The 23,668-nt window shown below is 32.4% G+C and overlaps 3 protein-coding genes across 9 annotated transcripts; all 3 read left to right on the forward strand.

Moving 5' to 3' along the window:
* Positions 1-505: 505 nt before the first annotated feature.
* Positions 506-3,273, forward strand: LOC140874999 (scarecrow-like protein 22). The gene is made up of 2 exons (XM_073278511.1): positions 506-736; positions 814-3,273. Exons 1-2 carry the CDS (start codon positions 734-736, stop codon positions 2,965-2,967), a joined length of 2,157 nt encoding a protein of 718 aa, XP_073134612.1. The 5' UTR covers positions 506-733; the 3' UTR covers positions 2,968-3,273.
* Positions 3,274-8,060: 4,787 nt separating this feature from the next.
* Positions 8,061-8,567, forward strand: LOC140876229 (uncharacterized). Its single transcript, XM_073280137.1, has one exon. It carries the CDS (start codon positions 8,206-8,208, stop codon positions 8,377-8,379), a length of 174 nt encoding a protein of 57 aa, XP_073136238.1. The 5' UTR covers positions 8,061-8,205; the 3' UTR covers positions 8,380-8,567.
* Positions 8,568-12,285: 3,718 nt separating this feature from the next.
* On the forward strand, positions 12,286-18,136 carry LOC140885298 (uncharacterized). Of its 7 annotated transcripts, none has more exons than XR_012150868.1 (15): positions 12,286-12,404; positions 12,484-12,643; positions 13,305-13,365; positions 13,465-13,504; positions 14,183-14,284; positions 14,374-14,483; positions 14,568-14,633; positions 14,707-14,849; positions 15,061-15,103; positions 15,250-15,308; positions 15,771-15,875; positions 16,470-16,545; positions 16,892-17,027; positions 17,481-17,593; positions 17,734-17,758. XR_012150868.1 is itself a non-coding variant. In XM_073292260.1 (15 exons), the coding sequence occupies exons 1-15, from the start codon at positions 12,317-12,319 to the stop codon at positions 17,968-17,970; spliced, it is 1,323 nt and encodes a 440-aa protein (XP_073148361.1). In that variant the 5' UTR covers positions 12,286-12,316; the 3' UTR covers positions 17,971-18,136. The 7 variants fall into 7 exon arrangements, 4 of the variants coding, with proteins under 4 accessions (XP_073148361.1, XP_073148371.1, XP_073148394.1 ...); XR_012150872.1 differs by lacking the exon at positions 17,734-17,758 and adding an exon at positions 17,104-17,217; XR_012150869.1 differs by lacking the exon at positions 17,734-17,758 and adding an exon at positions 17,104-17,162.
* The last annotated feature ends 5,532 nt before the right edge of the window (positions 18,137-23,668 follow it).

Below are 23,668 nucleotides of genomic sequence, written 5' to 3' on the forward strand. Positions count from 1 at the left end.
TTAAAATCGGACTATCATTTTTATTTAATTTAATAGTTAAAATATATGATATTCTTGGAGATTTTCGGGCCAAGGTAAGGGAAGCTGTAGAAGGAGGTCCAAGAGGCAGGCCTGAAAGAACCAAAAAATTTTGTGGATAGAGAAAATGGCAGATCAGATAGAGGGTGAAAACGAGAGATGGAGACTAGAGAGGGAAATGGGCAGCGGGGGAGGTCCACTTTATTGCCTTTTTTATGATACACTCATTCATGGCAAAACAGGCAAGAGTACACACTACTGCTGCTATGTCCCTATTAGCCCATAACAAGTGAAAACATAAAAGAAAAGTAAAAAAAGCCCGGGGAAAACCAAAAAAGAAACCACTCAAAACAGTTCAAATTATTATTATTATTTTTTAAAAAATATAGATAGATATATTATTATTATTATTTTTGTTATTGATCATTTATTAAAAAACTTATAATGTCGAGAGGAATTAGAAAGATTCATATTCTCTGTAGTGAGAGAGAGGGGAAGAGACTAGGAGGACCGGGGGATGGAGTTCAGAATGGAAATTTCGAAAGACTGGTGGGAGGTGTAGGCTCTTCTTCTCCGAGGGCTAATGGGTTGTTCTTCTAGAGATTCTTTCTTGGCTTTGATTTTTACCGCATTATCATAGTCTCAAATCTTGGTACAAGGAGAAGAGGGTGTGGAAGAAACAGTTTAAGAGAAACGAAACTTGACCCAGATATACATGGTACTTTCTTGTTTCTTGGTTCCCCTTCTCATCTTCCCTTTCTTTAACCTTAATGTTTTTTCTTTTTTGATTCGTAGATGATAGAAATGCAGTATAATTACAACAATTTACAAGCCAAAGGTGCTGGTGGTGGCTTTGCCTCTCCGACTTTTGAAGCAAATTTCAAGAAAGATGGGACCTTTACGAAGATTGAACCGATTTCTGTGCTGGATACAAGGAGTCCAAGCCCCTCCACCTCCACGTCTACTTTCCCTTCATTCAATAACGCCGCCCAAGCAGGAATTATGGCCGCAAATAAGCATAGAATGGTAACCTCTGCAACCTCCGGCGGCGGTGGTGGAGAAGAGGGATATTTTATTGACCCACAGTCAATTCATAATGGTGGCCTGGAGCTTGGCGGCCATTGGCTCTCTGAAAAATTCAATCTTGGAGTTGAAGAAAGGGAGAACTTATCTGAATCTGCTGCCTGTCAAAGTGAGATCTTGAAGCTGTTTTTGCAGGCAGGAAATCAAAGCGAGTTCCAATGCAATACGGGTTTTGGAGCCATGGATACGAGCCATGAATTTACTGGTTTCTCTGCTTCTTCGGTTGTTGCTAATGATTTCTCTAGCTATAATACTCCTCTTTTGAGCCTCTCTGAATCTGGGTTTTTATTTAATGACAGTAAGGATTTATTTGGTTTGGATTCAAATTGTGTGCTTAGCCATAACAGTGGCAACACTTTGGCATATTTGGCTCCTGGTACAGTATTTGAACATGAGACTATAGAGGAAAAAGCTGAGATTTTTAATCCACAAGCAGGTTTAAATCCATCCCTGGTTCAAAATGCAGCAAATTTGAGCATGACTAACTTCAACCCATTAATTTTTGGTTCTCAACAAGAGCAGCAACACAGGCTACAGTCATGCCAAAATCACCTGAATGCGGGCATCGTGAACTCAAAGTTATGTTCTCAGAACCGTGCTGTTCAATTTGTAGATTCTGGTCTTGAACTATTGATGATGAAACAGCAACAGTTACCTCAGATTCTGCAACCTTTGGAAGACCTTAAGAAGAAGCCATTATTGGTGCCCAAACACGAGACAGTAGATGGTTGCTTGGGGCAAATGAGTACACTTCCAAATGAACAGCAACAGATTGTATGTGACCTTTTGTACAAGGCGGCTGAGTCCATGATGTCTGGAAATTTCTCTATCGCGCAAGGGATATTGGCGCGGCTCAATCAATTACTCTCTCCAATTGCAGAACCATTTCTAAGATCTGCTTTTTATGTGAAAGAGGCTCTGCAGTCGGTGTTGGTGCCCAACCACATTGCTGCCATACCTCCAAGAATTCCGACACCATTGGATGGTATGTTCAAGATGGGTGCTTATAAGGTGTTCTCCGAAGTTTCTCCAGTTATCCAATTTGCAAATTTTTCTGCTAACCAGGCATTTCTCGAAGCCCTTGATGACGCAGAACAAATACATATAATAGATTTTGATATCGGTTTTGGTGCTCACTGGTCTTCTTTCTTGCAAGAGCTTCCAAGAAAAAACGGTTGGGCGACTTCTTTGAAGATAACTGCCTTTGTTTCTCCCCGTACTTACCATGCAATTGAGATTAGCCTTATGCACGAAAACTTAGCACATTTTGCTAGTGACCTTGGAATTAAATTTGAGCTTCATGTGGTGAATATTGATTCTTTTGATCCAAATTCTGGCTCTGTGCCATTGTTTAGGTCATCAGAGAGTGAGGTCGTTGCTGTGAATTTCCCCATATGGTCCTTCACAAGCTGTCTCCCTTCACTCCCTTCATATATTTGTCTTATAAAGAAGCTTTCGCCAAAAATCATAGTCTCATTGGACCATGGATTCGAGCGAATTGACCTCCCTTTCTCACATCACATCCTTCACACTCTTCGGTACTATGAAACTTTACTTGACTCAGTTGATGCAGTGAACATGGCTTCTGATGCTGCAAACAAAATCGAGAAGTTCCTTTTCCAACCTAGGATCGAAAACACAGTTTTGGGCCGCCTTTTCTACCCCGACATAATGCCACCGTGGAGAAACCTATTCACTACTGCTGGCCTCTTGCCTGCACCAATTAGTAACTTTTCTGAAACTCAGGCTGAATGCTTATTGAAAAGAACTCAAGTAAGGGGATTTCATGTTGAGAGGCGGCAGGCATCGCTTTTGCTATGCTGGCAACAATGTGAGCTTATATCTGTTTCGGCTTGGACTTGTTGAGGATGCTTGGATTGCTTAATAGGGGCCATGTTAATCATGTCAATAAGTTTGGAGCTTAGATGTTTTCAACTTCTATGTGAGTTACTTGCTGTTTTTTTCATAATTATCTGCTTATATCCATTAATCCATGTAGCCAAGACTTTGGAGGACCTTATTATCTATTATCTAGTGAAATAAACTATTGCCTTCCAAACTTGTGGGTCATTATGATATCTCAACAATTCTCTCGTGTTTTGTTGATCAGATTCTGATTTGCTACTACATAATTATCGGTAAATCGACATTCTGACTGAACTTTCATGTAAGGTGAATGGTTTTGTATGCCACAATCACATTTTGTTGTCTTGCCTGCAATCTTCCTCATTTCTATAGCACTTGTTTCATCTTGAGCTGTATGTCTAGTTCTATGTTGGAATGACTTGTTATAAAGCATATGGTGGCTGCATTCTATCAAACTAAACTCGTTAGATTTTGCCATCATTTTGCCATCAGAAAGCCATATATCATAAAGCTACTTGTGATTGGTTACTCATGCAAGGGATACATAGCATGTGTGCTGTTTTTTCCTTTCTGAATGGTAACTTAGGCCATAATACATTATCCAACCTATGCATGACAACAAACGCTCTCATGGCAGAGGCTCGGTTGTTGATTGAGTCAAAGTTGGCCACATATGCCCTCAGGCTAGGCCGCTGGGGTCATGATGCAGGTCGAGTCGTGGTCTGCCGTATGATTTAACCATATTGGTCATGCCATTCTTATTTTTTGGAGCTATCATTCAATCTCTACTTGCATGTTAGTAGCTCGGCAAAATTGAACTCTTGAATGATTTTTTTGGCTACTTTGTTAACAAGGGACCACTTGCACATTATAGTTTTGATGTTGAAGTTGTTAGGCAACTTCAAATTTTGACTTGGCCCCATTCCATGCGAGTTACAAGTCCAATCTTATTCAGTCCTTTGATAGAGAGAAACTTTATAGAAATTTAGAACTCTTCTTTCTTTCTTTCTTTCTTTCTTTTTTTTTTTTTTCTTTCTTTCTGGGAAGAGCACATTGTCTGTCTGTCTGTATGTATATATATATATATATATATTTTATAAGTCGTTTTCAAGAATACAAAATGCTGGTCGCATCACATTTTTTATGGTGTTATTTTCACAGCTTCATTGCATCAAACGACTACTTATTTTTAAAATTAGCCTTACAACTAATAATTTTTAAAAATAACATACAAGATCTACGAGCTTATAAATTTTTTTAATAAGTTTTGTCAAATACGTTCACGGTGCACTGCAACACTGTAAATATTACATCATTTTCTTGAAACTGATTTATCAAAAATGTTTTTGTTTGAACGTTTTATTAAAACTGTTTTTCTTCATCAAACTTCCTCACACCACATGGGACGCCTCACGCTTTAATACTTTACTTTGTTTTTATGTGGCCTGCCATATTTGGACACATTAACTTTGGTTGTTTTTTTGTCCTAATTTTTATTTGTTCAAATATCAAGAATTGGGGTATAAAAGAAAGTGGGGCATGAATTTCATATGTACCACGTCGTATTTAAGTCAAGGAAATTAGGCCAAATCTTGCCTAAATTTTTAATGACTAAACTTAGGGGAACATGATTATACAGTGGACCAGGACAAAAAAGAATTAATATTAAAATTTTGTAGCTTCATTAAATTAGTTCTTCCCTCCCACTTAATTAGCCATACACTTGATTATTTAATAATTATTGATAATGATGTGTTGCGTCACTCTTTCATTGAAAATTCATTTTTATAAGAAGTTTTTGTCAACAACTCCTTTCTCATGTCAATAGTTTATACATAATAGGCAGATATAAGTGTTTAATCAATGATTATACATTGTTTTTTTTTACAAACATTTTTTCAAACGAACTCGTCGTATATGCTTTGTCCAATATAATTTTACGTGGCGGTTTATAATTTACATACTAATTCGAAAATTTATCCAACATGCAATAAAAAAAATTAGCAGTGCGGTTCCGGCCTAAAAATATATTTTACACATGCTAGGTCAGTTCCCAAATGTTGATGTGTTATTTTAGTCAATTTTTAATTAAAAAAATTCAATTAAAGTATTTAATACATCCACTTGCCGAATCTTATAAACTGCGTTAATGCTTTATATAATTCATCGCCTTAATCTTTTTTTTTTGGGGACCATAAACTCCGGTGAATTTATCTTTCTTTGCCCATACTCAATTCTTATATTAACGTTTTAGATAACTAAAGTATTTTTATTTCATTTAGCAATGATAATTGACTTGGTCTAAACATTATTGCATATTTAGAGGGCCAGCCCTCTTTATTATTTTTAATCTGTTTGCCCCAAAATTTTTTGTTATTTTAAATGAAATTATGCAAATACAATGTACGTGACTATGCTAGGTTTCATTTCGTTGGGCTGTCTAGAAATAATGTACCTGTTTCTTATTTGAAAATTCATTATTTTTCTCAAGTACAATTTCGTAGCTAAGCTACCCAATACCAAAAATTTAAACAGGACATGTAAAAATAATAAAAAAAAAAAGTAGATTTTGTGAGACAGTATTACGGATCTTTATTCGTGAGATGAATCAATCTAACCCCATAGACCATATGTACAATAAATAATAATAATTTTGACATAAAAAATAATAAATTTTTGTCTGTTTCACGAAATTAACTCGTGAGACCATTCCACAAAAATTTTTACAAATTTTTTTTCACAAGAATTTTTACAAATAAAAAATTATGTAAAGTTGTGTTTCTGAATTGTTAACGCATTCGAGAGTGACAAATTATATTAATTGGGAATCATTGAAACTGATGATTAAAGTTGCACGATATATATATATATATATATATATATATATATATATATATATATATATATATATATATATATATATATATATATATATATATATATATATATATATAGACTTGATCCCCGCACCCTAGGGTGCGGGGAATCCGTGCACACCCGTGCTTAAAATAATTCCGATTGACTTGAAATTTTTATAGTAGGATTGTTTTAAAAATACGAATCCAACGATATATCATATGCTACAAATTTCAATCTCGGTGACCGAAATCGTGAAAATGGCCGGAAATAGGGTTAAATGTGAAATTTTTGGTCATTTTCACGATTTTGGTCATCGAGATTGAAATTTGTAGCATATAATATATCGTTGGATTCGTATTTTTGAAACGATCCTACCGTAAAAATTTCAAGTCAATCGGAATTATTTTAAGTACGGGTGTGCACGAATTCCCCGCATCCTAGGGTGCGGGGATCAAGTCTCTATATATATATATATATATATATATATATTAATTGAAAAATAGTGTAAGATTGTATTAGGATAGAATAATTTCAAATTAATAGATTTCGATAATTTTATTGTTAGCAATGAAACAATAGATCAAATATTGGTTATTGAGTCATGATCTTAAACTCAATGACATCAACGTCTCAATAGAAACGATATCTCATCTCAAGACTCTAGGTAATACTCTCCCGAAACATTAAAAAAAATGTAAATAAAAATTGAGCTTCACCGGTTTCACTATTGGCCACCCGATCCATTATTTAGATAGATACTATATTTCGAAAGTAAAGTTCGCTTTTCAGTGGAACATCATAAGCCAATTGTGCAAACGGCAAATGTATGTATATACACATATAAAATACTACCATTAACTAAAATATTTAGTTATTGTTTTTTTTAAAAATACATAAATACACACAAATATACATATTGATAAAATCATGGCTCCTGAATGATCTGACCCTCCGAGGAATCATATATTCATATGATAAAGAAGCAGGTTGTTTTTCTTTCTTTCTTTCTTTCTTTCTTTTTTTTTTTTTTTTTTCATTTTTCATTCTCCCTCGATTTGGATATTATATATTGAGTCGAGCTAATCTAAAGTCAAGTCAAATCGAATCGATATTTAAAAATTTTATGTAAATAATTTATATCTTTTCCATTTACAATCTTTGAAATAAAAGCCTTTTATTTTTCATAAAATTAAACAATATACATAATGAATCATTCATTTATTCTAATCAGGCCCTTGTATTGTCTCTAGGTGCACCGGTGGTCCACTCCTCTTATTTGTTGGTGTATATATATATCTACTGTTTTTTTTTTCCTAATTGATGATTGGTTCATGATTACGGCAAAGCACAATCATTTTATTCTGATTGGCTATGCGCGTTACCATGCCACTATGGTATTTTATTATTCCTTATATGTAAGATCAACTAGACCATACCATGTATAAAGCCCATTTATTTGGGCCACAAGGCCTTATTTTGACGGGCAACAACCCAAATTTGCTAAGTTTTGGTAGATATTTAAAAAATCTGATGAAAAGTAAAAATTCTATTGAGGATGGTGGTTCTTATAATTTCCACTTATTTAGGCAACTATTTATCTCATTCCATTACGTGTTATCGCTCGTGGGATCACAAAACACAAATGTATAATTATACCACTTAATTTTTAATTACATTTTGGAACTTAAAATTATATTTGGAGTTATAAATGAAGCCCGATACTGGCTAGATCCAACAGCCCAAATCAATGGGGCCATTTTGCCCTACTTGAAAATCCAAATTCCCCGATTTACACCCTTTGAAACGTATCTTTTTTTAAAAAAAAAAAAAAATTATATTCAATTTCCATATAGGCATTTAAAGATAAAGAAAAAAATAAAGAAAGAAATTTTTATTTAAATAAAATAAAATTTAGATAGAGAGCTATTTAAATAATACAAAAATTCTTACAATGTCTTTTTACGCATCGATTTTGTGAGACGAAACACATGAAAAATTACTTTTAATACGAAAGAGTCTCCCTCTTTGAAAAAAAGTTTCCCGAATAAAGAAAGAAAATGACAAGCACAAAAACTACCTTTTTTGATTATATAAACACAAGAGATTTTGTTTTTTTTTTTTTGGTTTTTTTTCACAATAATAGTTTGTATTTTGCTTAGGAAATATGCAGTTGAATAAAATATTTAATTGGACGAATTGATTTTTGTATAATAAAAAACCTAGTCTCCCAGAGGTGTAAGTTGCCGCATTTCTTCGTAGACAAGATTTTCTCTTGGGGAAGGGGCAATCAATCTATGAGCTACTAGTATAATACCTAGCTATCACCCGCCCCATAAACCCTAGGCAAAATCTCGAAAATTTTCTGCATCGAAATCTCCAATGGCTATCCTAAGGAGCAGTTTCGCATTCATCGTTGGCACAGGTTTCGGTGTCTATTTAGCTCAGAATTACAAAGTCCCCAATATTCAAGGGCTTGTCAACACCGGTCTTGTGATCGCCAAGCATATCGAAGAGAATTACCGCAAGCCCAAGAAACGCGGCGATGGTGATTGAAATTCGACGTTTACTTCGGATTTTTCTTTCAATGGAAATTCAAGGTCGTTTTTGTTTTGTTACGAATAGGTTTTGATTTCGTTTGTGGTCACGAGCTAATGGAAACATGGAGCACTACGGTGTTTATACTTATTTTTTTGTTGTCGATCGAGATATTTTTAGTGGTAATTTGAAACTGAGGAATTAATTGCTGATTGATTATATTTTGCTCGTTTGTATTTGCAAATTGGTGGCAGATTGATCTAAGAAAAGAGCAGTCACTCGATGCTTATAATTTGGTTAATTTGTGCTCGTCTTGCCATTTTTTGTGTTGTTTCAAGGTTGATAGGTAATTGATTACTTGTGCACTGTTGGGACATAATCTATTTCTTGAAGACTTGAGTACTAATTGGGCCATTGGCTAATTAGCCTGATTTTTTGGTCCTTTTTTAGGATAGGTGATAGGTTTCTGGGAGATGACCGGTTTGTGATCAGAGGATGGTGAGATAGTTCATACGTTGTTTTGATGTATCTTTTGTAATCTTCAATATTTTGAATCTCTTTTTGGTATATAGTTTTATATTTCTTAGGATCTCCTGTTGGTGAACTTTATTGTTGGTGAACTTTATGTTTGATTATGGAACGGTTTTGTTAGATTATGATTGATTTGGGATTTGAGTTAAGGTGGTGAAGATTGAGAACATTGAAGAACTAAGTAACATGTGTGGATTAGAACACGCGACAGTGAGTTAGTATCAATATTCAAAAGAGACCGGGTTCATATATCAATTGATTCAATTCTTTTGAATAGAGTTCAAGTTGGAGATGAGGACAAAGGATGATCCTTCGAAGGAAGGATTGAATGATGTCAAGCTCCTAATCTAGTTCAGTGTGAATAAGGTTGGAACTGCTAGTTCTGTGTGAATAAGGTTGGAACTTGGAAGAGCAGTTTAGGGTCTAGTATCATGTGAGTAGGCTCTTTAAGTCGTCTTGGATTTGGTCGAGTGTTATGTGCAATCAGATGTGAACTTTTCATGTCGGAAGATACATACACTGGCAAGAGGCAGCTATTTCTTGTGATAACAGATGAAGATTATAATGATTACATCAACACATTAATATTCACTCTCCTTCGGATTAAGGGTGCGAATAAATTGAATCTATTTGAATGTGACCGTTTTTTAAATTTAAAAAAAATGACAAGCATTATAATGATTACATCAACACATTTCAAGTATATTCACTCTCCTTCGGATTAAGGGTGCGAATAAATTGAATCTATTTGAATGACGACCGTTTTTTAAATATTCTAACCAAAACTTGAGATGTTTTTAGCTAGAGCTAAGCTCGAAAATTAAACTATTTCAAGTTTGGGTTCTGCTCAACTTGAAGCTCGAAGCCATTCACTGTGATTGCATTAAATTTTGATTCCTAATAAGCAACCAACTCAAATTCACACTCGAAGTCATGTAAGTTTTATATTTATCTATATTATTGTATATTATCAAAGTTGGGCCAGATAGAAACAAAACAACACATAAAAATCGATTATCAACGCGTGCATAATGACAGTTCTCGAACCCCAATTTCATTTGCATCTTGTTACAATTGTCTCATTGGAAATTAAACTAATCAGAAGGTGGCTTATAAACCAATGATGTTACATCACTCAATAACCAAATCTTTTGGGATGTAACACATCTTGAATTTATAATATAACATTGACTCTTTCATTGACGATCGGCGTAGCGGAATAGATGTCCTACAAAACTACAAAAGAGTTATCATCGGATAATTGTCGATAATTGAAAAATTACATGCTAGACTAAAGGTGCTCGCACCGAATATTAAAAGGTGCGTGAAATTCATATAGAGTACGCTGTTGCGGACGTCCTTTCCAAAGAGTAGACAATGTTAGTATGTTAAATTTGTATCACATTAGAAATTAAACTAATAAAAAAGTAACTTATAATCTCATGATATCACACCACTCAATAAACAGTAAAACCAATGTTTTAAAAAGTGGTAGACGGACGGTAACCCACAGCATAGACACTTAGGCGGCCTGGCGGGACCTAGGTAGTTTTTTTTTTTATCTTAAATGTTTAATTTTCTTAGATGATTTTTAGCCTAAATATTTAATTTGCCCTGGACGATTTTTTTAGCCTAAATATTTGATTTTTTTTGTTCATTTTAATATTTCCCCAATAATTTATCTTTATCGAATTCAAACTCAAAATACTCGTGTATTACTCATTTTCATTTGACACAAATTGATCGAAAAATCTCTCAAACTATCTTTTTCTAAAAGTTTAAAAGTTTAAAAATATTATATATTAATTTAGCGGATTTTGAGTCTTCTAACGACAATTAAACGGTCTAAGCGAGCGATTAATAAAACAACATTCATAAGCATTAATCGTGTAAAAATCGAGATGGTACGCAACTGCTTAGAGGTTGGCTACCGTATTTTCAAAACGATGGATAAAATATATCTTTAAGTTTATAATCTAATATGTCTTTTACTTAAAATTAAAATATAACAATCACATAAAGGTGCTCATTATCCTTGATGATTATATTTTGTTACTAACTATTAAATATCTTAGAATGATATAGATAGTGTAAGAAAGAGCTTTTAAGAAGCACTTCTCAACTTTTCATTAATAACATTTTGAAATTTTATGATGAAAAAGCTGATGAGTGCTTCTTAAAAACTCTCTCAAACGCTACCATAGAATCGTTGATTTGTAAAACAGAGGAAATTTCTTGTGCTTTTATATTAAGACAATAATATATTTTTACGCACTATATTTTACAAAAATCATTATTTTCGACTTTGTTACAAAAAGCGTGACGAATACTAATTGGTACCCCAAAATTGTAGCATTATTATTATTTTTTAAATAATGATGAATCGATAAATTTGGACCCATGCACCATTTTTTAAAGTATAAGAGCATCTCCAGCCCTTCTTCATTTTGGAGAATATCTTCAAAATGGAGAAGACAACTCACTCCAACCCATCTATTTTGGTTCTCCAAAATAGAAATGGCTACAGTGATTTTCCAAATTTGGAGAATCACTCTAGATATAGAGTATGAATATGAAGTGTGGCTTTATTTACACAAATGCCATTGTATAAAATAACAATTTAATTCTTTTGTATTTTGTGAATTATTTTTTGGTTCAATTATATATATATTTGTTCATTTCAATCCTTTTATATAATTTAATTTTTTTTGGTGTTTGTTAAATGTATTAAATATTTTATTCTTATTTATTTATTTTAATTAAATTATATTGAAGACAAAAAAAAAAAATAATTAAACAAGATCGTGCTTAAAAAATACATTACATACTTGATCAAGTACTGAAATCAAATTAATTAACTTGAAATAAACATGCAATCACGTTAAAACATAATAAAATAGACAATCATTTGTGGGAGGAATACTCTAATTCGGAATATTAGTTTTTAATTATATGTGTAGTTTATAATTATCTCGATTTATGCATGTATTTAATGTTGTGTGTGCGCTTGCAATTTGATGTAAAATAAATATATTGTTTTTTAAAATAATCAAGCCATCTTTAATTTAGTTTATTTATTTTAATATTATTTATTTGTTAAATAAATTTAGAATTAAAAATAATAAAATAGAAAATCTTATTAAAAATAGAAAATATGAGTTGAAGAAGATTTTTAAAATAAAAAATTGAGTAGCAGTATTTTGGAGAATAAAATATTTCAAAACTGATAATAGCGCTCGAGATGGCCTAAAATATTAAACAGTCGGAGTTTTGTGTTACATTTGCAAATTTGATGCAATCGACTTATTTAATTTAATTAATTTTTTGATAAAATTTAATTAATTTTTCAAAAACTGTAAAAATTCCTCGACCATTCGAAAACTATTTATTGTCAATTTCCTGTAATTTTCCTTGCTAGAAGAAAATGGGGACGAGAACCAATTTCTACAAAAACCCTTCGTACGCATATAATAAGCAATTCAATCTTAACTCCGTTCTGCAAAATCTCAGAGGTATCATATATTTTTTCCCACTCGTTTCATGATGATTTGTTTTTTGATATTATATGACTTTTTTTTCCCCCTTCAACAGCTTACAATATCGTGACCGGAAACGCGACGGCGGATGAACCAGCCACCGCCGTGAAACCCAAGCACCGGCAGAAGCGGAAATCGGCACCAGCGGATCAAAAGAATGAAGCAGAAGAGTGTGATGGGACCATGTCTCACCAGGATTATATTAAGAAGCTGAGGTGAAGTATTTGTGGCCTATTCAGCTGTAGCTTCTTATAGTTCGGCGAAATTCTCTCTTTTTCAAGTCGTTCTATAGTTATTGGTTTTCTCCTGGCGTCGGGTTACTGGCGGATTCATCGGATGTCTGGCACATATGAATTTTCCCCAAGTTTGTCTCTGAATTTTGCCTAGTTTCTAAGCATCATGACTCATGTTGGGCGAATTGCAAAGTATGCTACAAAGAACTTTCGAGCATCGTGACTAATGGTGGGCAAATTGCATCAGTAATCCGTGAAAACACAAAATGTACAAGCCTCCTATATAAATTCAATGAGTTTTTAAAACCCTTGTCTTTTGAGATATAAACCCCTTACAAATGCGAAAAAAAACATAGGGTTTTAAAGCCTATTTATTTTAAATTAGGGTTTTGTGTTTTTTTGGATTTTTATGAAGGCCGTAAATGCTATTTCCCTAGCAATGGATGTGACATTATAAAATTTGACAAGCTAGTGTGATGTGCATATTGTTATGTCTTGGACGAACAAATGATTTGAATAGTCTAAAGAGCAATCTGAATAAGCTATTTTCATTTTTTATATATATATTTTCATTTTTTTTGAACATTTATAGTGTGTGATGTGATGTGATATTCACTCATTCTTTTATTTACATTGTTAACAGGAAGGAAGCATGTCCTTCACAAACTTATCTGGAGTTAACCGCAGATGTGTTGGTAGACTCAGTGGGTTAATTTACATATGACAGATACATTTATTTTCTATTGAAGTGATTAATCTTTTTTAATGTTAATTACATTCTATTCACTCATTTTTTGTTTCAGGAAAATCCAATTTCATCTTTCAATTTGGTGGGATATGAAAGTAAGATTTTGTTTGTTTAATCTCCTCGAAATTTTTTGTTTTGTTGCATTCATGTCATGTACGTGTCCTAAAACATAGATAAATTGTGGTGTTTGTAAATTTAATGTGAATTTGCTTCGGAAGTTGTTATATTATTTGTGATCGAAACCATCATGAATTGTGTCCCTTTATTGTATGCATGTAGTTGACTTGTGATTGCTAATGCCAGGACGGAAAGTTGGGAAGTTAATTTTGTTGCTTATAAGCTGTAGCTAGTTGTCAGTTGCCAAATCAGGGAAATTATTTTATACTATATCAGCATCAGACTTATGATATTTTTCATGTTTTTCTTTTGTATCGGCCAGATAATCTAGTTTATGCATTTAGTTGTGTAATTGAGGCTTTCTTAGTAGGACCCAGATGCGGTCTGGCTTCCTTCAAGTGGTTGTTCTCGTAGCTTCTTTCAAGGGAATTGGTTTGTTTATGTGCTCCTTGAATTATTTTCTGATAAGTTTAAGGAGGCCTTCGGAGAAATTCTTTTCACCCTTTTCCCTTGCCATTCCTTTTATTTCGATGTTTTACCTTATATGTTTTTGTTTCATGGAACTAGTTCCAGGTTTAATTTTTGTTTTATTTTTCTGTATCAAATAACAGTATTTCTCTATTTATTTCTACCAATGACAAGACTAGCGTATGCAGGTGATAAAAGTACTTCTGCAGAATTTGGAAATGACCAAGAGACAATGATTTTCAAAGATCAACTGGAATCTAGTGACCAGATTCCGTACATCCCTATACCCAGTAATCTTCCTCTATGCCTCCGCTTCATTATTGTTTGCTTGGTAACTGCTGTTATGATCTTCTGGGATTCAATTTGTTTCTTTCTTCAGATACAGAGGTAATTGATCGAATCAAAATTCAAACCGAGCAGAGGTATCCTACACCAGGAGAACCCACATGTGTTGTATGTGGGAAATACGGGGAGTATATATGCAATGAGGTGGAATTCTGAAGTCTTACTTTTGCTTCATATTAATTTTGTTATTTGACATTTTATTTTTCCTTTTGTATTGTAATGGTGTAGACTGATGATGATGTATGCAGCATGGAATGCAAAGCCGAACTTCTTAGAAGCATTGAACTCGACCAGGTACTTATTTTGCTCCGGTGCTTACAGATATTTTTTTATCCATCTTATTCCCACTTGAAATGTGTTTTAACAGGATCCCTCTAATGAACAACTCCATGTTGAATTATTTTCTGCTCGTGGAGGTACATTTGAAGTACCTGAATCTGGTGGAGACAAATGGGATCACGATCGGAATCATTGGTCTAAGAAGAGATCCAGTCTTTGTACTTATGAATGGTACGTTTTAACCATTTATTAATTATTAGCAGAATTCATTTAAAGCTTTAAGCGCATAATGACATTTGATTTATCAAGCGTAAGAAGATGGTTGTATGTGTGTTCTCAGTTTCCTCTTATTATTGTGTGGATGATGCCATCAGTGTGATCTCTTGAATGATGATGAAGTATGTTTTGGCGTTTGTTTCTGAATGTTGTTTGTCTATTGCAGTTGGAAATGTCAAAAGCCTGGGCATCTTGCAGAAGATTGTTTGGTGAATCCATCTCATTTCGGATCCAGATCATTTGACAGATCGTTTAAACATGATATTTAAAAAACAGTTCTATAACAAGAGTATTATTCATTCCTTTTTGTTCCACGAATATTTAGTTATAATAATTTTTACGTTCTTCTTAGCAGGCACTTGTTCAACACAAATTCAATTCAATACCAAGAGATCTTCTTGATTTATACAAAAGGTCCCTCGGTGGCATATCTTTCTTTCTTTTTGTACTAAGCTCTCAAGTCTATGTTCTACTTTGATTTCATTTTATTGAGATAGCCTGCAGATGCAGAATGATAGCCTCTAATTAGAACATAGCTAGACATTTTGCTTTCTTTGATGTACAAGTACATTGACAACATGTGTATATTGTGTGCTAAAAACCACATGATATTGTCATGATAGAAAGGGCTTACTTGAAGCTTAAAAGTTCTACTGATGAAATCTGGGGCGACTTTGCGGTGGGATTGTGAAAGTACTGTGGGATGAAATTTTTTGAACCATTTGTTTTAGTGCCTAAATACAGCTTGATTAATTTACTTTTACATATGGGATTTATTGAGTGGTGTCATGACAAAACATATGGGATTTATATGAGTGGTGAAATGACAAAAATCAGGCATGATGTTATCTCATTCTGATCTTTCTGTCTCTGCAGATGCAGCCAAATTGGAAAAAACTTCTTGGCTGCTATGTGCAACTCATGTTGTAGATCAGCAACCCTAGCTGCATGCCTATTCTGCGACAATAACTTTTGTGACAGGTAATAGAATACTGTTGTTTAAATTCCCTTTGCTATTCAAAATAATAAATCAGATTGCTTTTGCAATTTATTTTGGTGGTTGTCCTTTGTTCAGCTGACTTACAAATTGTTTTTCAAAGTCTAAAAGATACTTTAGAAAATACAAGCTTTATTAGTGGCATCTTGTCTAATTGACTGATTCCTATAGCCTCAACTGATTTTATTACTTATTTTTCCCTTTTAGCTGCTGTTCGCATGTTGATTGTTCAATGGTTTTGGTTCATGGTAAAAGAAAATAAATTCTTCTAGATTTAATAAATATTTGCTGATGCAGTTCAATAGTATTGTTGATGAAAGAATTATAATTTTTGTGTTTCGTTCGAAAGGAACTAGAAAATTTTACGCATTGTTAGAAAGTTGAATCAAGATGGAATGCAAATTAGGTAGCTCTTCCAGATGCAAAATAATGTCTGCATATTTTTCTATGGATCAGCATGCTTTCGGTAATGGGAATGTATTGTTTAAATGATACCATCATTTTTTCTCATTTTCATTTTCATTTTGTCTTGTCACACTTTGAATTTGGTCAATAGCTGATCACATGAACATCTACAGTGCAGGCCACTTGAGCGAACATATTAGGGACCATCCATCCCACAAACAATACTACTCATATAAACTCAAGCGTCTGGTAAAATTATCTTACAAGCATTCTCAGCTTTTAGTGGCCTTACAGGTTTCTGGTTAGGATTTTTCTTATGAAGAAATCAGATTATTATATTTTGAATGTGATTACTTGGTGCAAAGGAGGATGGTTTGTGCTGACAGTGTGTGTGTGGTTGTCGACTCTTCTTCATTTTAAAATTTTTCTTTTCATGTCCTCTACTTTGTTCATTATGATTTGTATGTGACATTTGCAGACAATTTTTTTTCTTTTTACTTGTATGAAGATTCTATTATGGTGCAATAATGATGTGTATTTGGTTTCGTTTGTTTGAATATATTTTTCACTGTATGTGTTGGTCTAATGATTTCAGGGTGAATTAAGAAGTTAAAATATAATTGTAGAGTTGTTGTAAGGAGTGGTGAACCATTCAACTGAAAATGCTGATGTGTGTGGAATGTGAAATCGGGCTTGGATTTATTTACGTGAGGAAAAAAGTTGACAATAAGGTGAAATTTCATTTTCATTTCTGGGTGTTTGAAAATGTCTCTGGAGAAGGGAACCAAAAATTTCCATCTTTTTCAGCTTATAGAAACAGAACGTACAAGGGGTATTGATGGCGTATTTGAATGGTTGACCATCTGGTCAGTGTTTCAATTGTCAATTATTCATTTCTGAGTCGTCCAGTCGTCGTTGAAGGTTGTTTGTCTTACTTGCAAGCCTACTTAAATGTGATATTTTTTTGTTTGCTAGCAGTTTGTATGCAGCTCAATTAGTTGAATTGTTCACCCACCCATGTTAATTTTTGAAATGATGAAAAAAATTTAGAAAGGTTGTTTCTCATTTGGTATGATGCTTTGGTCCATCTTGCTAAATTTACTTCCAAAACAATTAATTTTTTTCCACTTAATTTCTTTTTGACTTTTTGAGTACTTGAATGACGAGCATTTTATGTGATATAGGTCAAATGCTGTAAAGCAACATGCAGGGTGACTGACATCAGAGATATTTTAGTTTGTCAGTACTGTGTTAACAAGGCGTATGATAAATTTTATGATGTCTACACCGCAACATGGTAAGTTATTACCAATTCGGCATCCGGTTTTGTTCGGGTTTTAAGATATAATTTCTTCTTTCCCAGGAACGGGAAAGTTTTATTTTCTTTTCCCTCAAATTGCTAAATCTATAACTCTTGCTCTGAACATTTGTTTTCAGGAAAGGATCTGGACTTTCAATAATTCAAAATTCAATATGCTGTGAAGATCACTTTGAATGGTGAGTGGCAGTGTTACTAAATCATGGTTATTTTTATACCTTCGAATTTCCATTCACTCATGGTTTTAGCAATGGGCCAGGCACCGGATGAACTGTTCGAGTGCAAATGTAGAAAACAAGGCCTATATTGTGAAGAGCAAACAAGGTCTGATGCAGATGAGTGACTTTATCTTTTGAAAGTATGTGAAAATATTGTTTTATGACCTAGGCATTGCCAATCCATCTAATGAAAAATAATAAAGCATCATGTATTAAGAAATATTTCACTTTGCCCGTACTAATACAGAAAATATATACCTCATGTCTCCATTATTTAATTTATTTTTCATGGTTTGAATTGAAACTCCACAAGTGTGTGATTATTGGATATGTCGTTTTTCCTAAATTCTCTTCATGTTCCCACGTAATTTCTCTGCAGCTTCTTTGAACTTTGAGAGCAAGGGGAAAGAAACAGCGTAGTCTCACTGTTGGGGGTGGTGTTTTGGGTATTTTTAGAAAAAAAAATATGAAAAATATTTGGTTTTATTCTGGGTATATTTTTAGAAATATATCGCAGGATCTGGAAATATATCATGATATAGATTATTTTTTTCTTGCTTTCTATAGATGTCATATTATCATTCAAAAATATAGATAGGATATTCTTACGTCATTTTATCATTCAAAAATATAGATAGGATATTCTTACGTCATATTATCATTCAAAAATATAGATAGGATATTCTTAAGTTTTAAATTTTAAAATATAGCATAAATAAATAAACATTAGTCTTTAAAATAAAAATCATTAAAAAGATGAAGAAAAGAAATAGAGTAAAGTATCCTACGTTTATTCAAGACCAGGAGTAAAAGAAATATCAATAAAATATAGTTAACCATTGTATGTTGTAAAATAGATTAAAGTCTATGTCTGACATAAAAAATAAATCCAAAATGACAAAATTTGGGTTTTTTTTGGAAACAGGAAATATTTGTGAGGAAATAAAGAAAAAAGGATATCCAACGTTTTTTTTTATTATAAAAAAACCATATCCTATGATTTATATACTAATCTATACTATATTGCTATATTATTAAAACATGAACCCCTTTAAATACTTTCTTGTAAGGTTATCATAGGTATTTTGATTAAAGTAAAAAACTCTCTCAAAAACTTTCCAAAATTTTAAAATTAGTATTTTTGAATTTTTTTAGTGATTACATCACTCATAATATTAAACATTATTATAATAAAAATCATAAAATTAAAAATAAATTTTTTATCATATTATAATTAATTATTAAAAAATTAATAAAATAATTCCTGAAAACTTTTAATTTTATTAAAATCTACTGCATTTTATATATTATTTAAAAAAAATTAATATATACTATCAACTCATGCACGAAATAATCTACATGCATAGATTTTTAATCTGATTAATTACAATAAATTTTTTACTTAGTTTTAGAATCTAACAGAATAGGTTTTTAGAATAAAATAGTATTCTTTTAAAAAATAAAAAGTGAACAGGTATAGCCGTGTATTCATTCTTTGAAGTTTCAATAAAGCTTCGACAGTCCAATTGTATACGGTCAAACATGGTGTGGTGGCATGGTGATTTGTCATTTTCCTTTCTCTGTCTCAGTTTTTTAAAATTATTATTTAAAATTGCAATGTAGTTCTTCTATAATTTTTTTCATTTACGATATATTAATCCTATAAAAATATAATGAATTGAAATGACACTATGACACTCCCTTTATTAATTAATTAATTATTACACAATCAATAGATTTAAGAGTTTACATATAAATCCGTAAAACCATCTAAAAAGAGATCTACTATAAAAAAATATCACAACATTTTCTAAAATTAAATATAAATATTTAACTAGAGCTTCACCATATCGGAGATATATACAAGCTAATTCAATCAAGCTTTTAGCAAAATTAATTAAAAAAAAATTCAACATCACCTATGATATGAAAGTTCACTAAAATGATGAACATTTCAAATTTTTTTTATGATGGCTTTATTGAAACACGAAAGCATGTATACGTATGATTGTACTTTATCGTTTTTTAATATCTGGATTTTAACGTCCAATTTGTTGATCATATTTTTGATATCACTCTAATAAAATAATAATTCTTTTAAAAAATTATATATTATCCAAACAATAATTTTAGAAACAACAATAAAATAATTAAAATTGTAAAAATAAGAGACTTTAAAACCTCAATAGAAATATGATTGTGTTACAATAATAATAAAATAATGACAAAGCAATGAGATCTTTACCTAAAATATGTCGTATATAAAAAGGAAATAAATTATTATTATTTAGAAAAAAGAAAAGAAAAATAAAATGTATTATCATCATATCTATAAGATTTAAATATAAAGATTTAATGAGAGTTATATCGAAATAAGGAAGTTGCCATCTCAACCTCAAAGTCTAGTTACTTTTTATTAAATATTAATATTAATATAGATAGGGTGAGCTAAATCAATCAATTCATCTTTTTCTTCGATCGATGGATCATCTTCCAGCCGTCTTCTTCTTCTTCTTCGATGGATCATCTTCACGACTCAATATTGATTGGTATTCTGGTAAAACTTCCCCTAAAATCAGTCATCACATGCAAGCTTGTTTGCAAATCGTGGTATCATATCATCTCCGACCCGTATTTCGCCCACGCCTATAATTCTTTGGAGCCCTTTAAATGCAGTCTGTATTTGGATTCAAGATCTGATGAGATCTGTCTTATTGAAACAGGAAAGGAAAAGGAAGTTGTTGAAACATCTTTTGTTTCCATTCTGTATTTTGGATTGTGTTGTGGCAATATTCATGGTAGACGGCCTATTATATACCCCAGTTTCCTTGATTCCAATGCCTCTCTTTCATTGTTTTAGTTCAACTCATGCCGTAGATCAGGTGCTTTATTCTTCAACTACTGGAAAGTAACATGCAGGTTAAAGATATTTTAGCTTGCCATTAATTTTTTTGAATATGACAAATACATTACAACTTCTTGTCATTATCGTTTTAACAAGGCGTATGATAAAGTTATGATGTCTACAGGCAACATGGTATGTTGTTTCCTATTTCACATGCCCCTTCTTTTCCTTTCCCTCCAATCGCTAAATCCCTAATTCTTTGCTCTGAACTTGAGTCTTCCTTAACTTTTGTTTTCAGAAAATCTGCACTTCAAACGGTTCGACGTTGCTAAATCGTGGTTATTGTTTATTCGCTCATGGTTTTAGCTATGGGCATCTGCGGCAGGCTTGGGATGAACTGTTTGAGTGCAGATGTAGAAGACAGTCCCTAAATTGTGAAGAGCAATGAGAAACATGTGCAGCTGTGTGACTTTCTTTATCTTTTCAAAGTATTTGAAAATATTGCTGTCTGGTTTTTTTTTTTTTTTTTTTTGACTTGGGGCATTATTAATCACACATCTAATGACAAATGATGGGAGCTTGAAGTCCCTCAACTTAAAACATCAATAATCATTTGGTAAGAATGAATTATTGCACTTTTCCGTAACCGAGTATATATATCTCATGTCCGCTATTTTCGTCATTTGAATTTAAGCTCCAGAAGGCGTAATTTTTTTTCTAATAATAATAATAAAACAGTTTATTTTCGATTTTATCAAACAAGCTCTGTTTCACGTTGTCTTAACCGGTTGAGGAGATGTTACTCAAACTAATTCTGTCTGCCTAAATTCTCTTCAACATGGGGAAATAAACAATTTGGGCATTGTTTTGGGAGAAAATTATGGAGATACAATGTCAGATATTTATTTTCTTCTGTAGATGCTATAACAAGCAAACAAAAAAAAAAATTTTGGATCATAACAAGCAAAAATATAGATACTGTTGTGAAAAAATAAAAATTTATCGTAAAAAGTAAAAACTCTAAAACTCAAAATATATCAACTCAAACACTTATAAATTTCTTCTCTCTAAACTTGTGTAATTACTTCACAAATGTTGAGGTCTATTTATAGATCCTCAATTGAAAAATGTTCAAAAAATAAATATGGCATCTATTGCATAATCAAAAATTAAAATTTCATCACTTCACCATCACAATAATTTTCAATCTAATTTTAATATATAATTTTCAATACTCCCCCTTGTGATGATGATCGTGATATTACGTGTTTTTTATACTGCCTCGTTAAAAATCTTACTAGAAAAAAATCCAGTGGGATAAAAATCATATAAAAAAAAAGAGTGCAACCACGTAAAATCTCCCTCATATACACAAATGATTCTTCACATATTCCGTAGATTGTGCATCCTAATGCTATATATATGCTTTTTGAATATTTCTGTGGGAATTGCATTTGTGAAGAGATCTGATGAGTTCTCACTTGATTGAATATAACAGATAACAATATCTTTATTCTTCTCAAACTCTTGAGTGTAGACAAAGAACTTTGGGGGGGGTATGTTTAGTTCTGTGACTTTTGATGTATCCTTCTTTCATTTGAGCAACAAATGCAACATTATCTTCATATAGTGTCACAGGCTTCTTGTCTACTGAAAATCTACAAGAACTTTTGATATGTCGTGTCATTGATTTTAGCCAAACACATTCACGGCTTGCTTCATGTAGCGCAATATCTCGGCGTGATTTGATGAAGTTGTTACAATTGTCTGTTTCTGTGAACACCAAGAAATTACAGTGCCTCCACGAGTAAATACATATCCGATTTGAGAATGTATCTTATGTGGATCAGATAAATATCCAGCATCAGCATAATCAATGATACTTTGATTGGTATCTTTTGAATACAAAAGTCCCAAATATGTCGTTCCTCATAGATAACGAAATATATGTTTAATTCCGTTCTAGTGCCTCTTTGTTGGATATGAGCTGAATCTTGCCAATAAATTTACAGCAAAAAATATATCAGGTCTAGTACAATTTTCAAGATACATAAGGGCACCAATGACACTTAGATATGGTACTTCTTAACCAAGAATAATTTCATCATCTTCATATGGACGGAATGGATCCTTTTCTACATTCAATGATCTAACAACCATTGGAGTACTTAAAGGATTTGATTTATCCATATTAAAACGTTTAAGAACCTTTTCTGTATAATTTGTCTGGTGAATAAAAATTCCACATTTTTTGTTCAATTTGCAAACCCAGACAATAATTGGTTTTTCCAAGGTCTTTCATTTCGAATTCTTCCTTCAAGTACATCATAACTTCTTGAATTTCATTATTCGTTCCAATGATTTTTTTATATCATCAACATATACATCAATAATTACATATCCAAATGTTGTTTTCTTGATGAAAATACAAGAGAATATTGGATCATTTACATATCCATTTTTCATCAAGTGTTCACTCAACCGATTATACCACATTCGGCCGGATTGCTTTAACCCATATAATGATCTTTTCAATTTCACAGAATAAAATTCTTTGGGTTTTGAACTTTGTGCTTCAGGCATCTTAAATTTTTCAGGGATTTTCACGTATATATCATATCAAGTGATCCGTATAAAAAAGCTGTAACAACATCCATAAGACACATTTCAAAATTTCCAGACACTGCCAAACTAATCAAATATCGAAACGTGATTGCATCAATAACAGGAGAATACGTTTCTTCATAATCAATTCCAGACCTTTGAGAAAAATCTTGTGCAACAAGCCTAACTTTATATCTTACTATTTCATTTCTTTCATTTCGCTTTCGAACAAAAACTAATTTGTATCCAACGGGTTTTACACCATCATGTGTAAGGACTATAGGTCCAAAAACATTACGTTTATTCAGCGAATCCAATTCAACCTGGATGACATCTTTCCATTTCACCCAATCATGGCGAGTTTTACATTTACCAAAAGATTTTGGT

Source organism: Henckelia pumila, chromosome 1 (genome assembly GCF_033568475.1).
Source record: "Henckelia pumila isolate YLH828 chromosome 1, ASM3356847v2, whole genome shotgun sequence".
Classification (NCBI taxonomy): Eukaryota; Viridiplantae; Streptophyta; class Magnoliopsida; order Lamiales; family Gesneriaceae; genus Henckelia; species Henckelia pumila.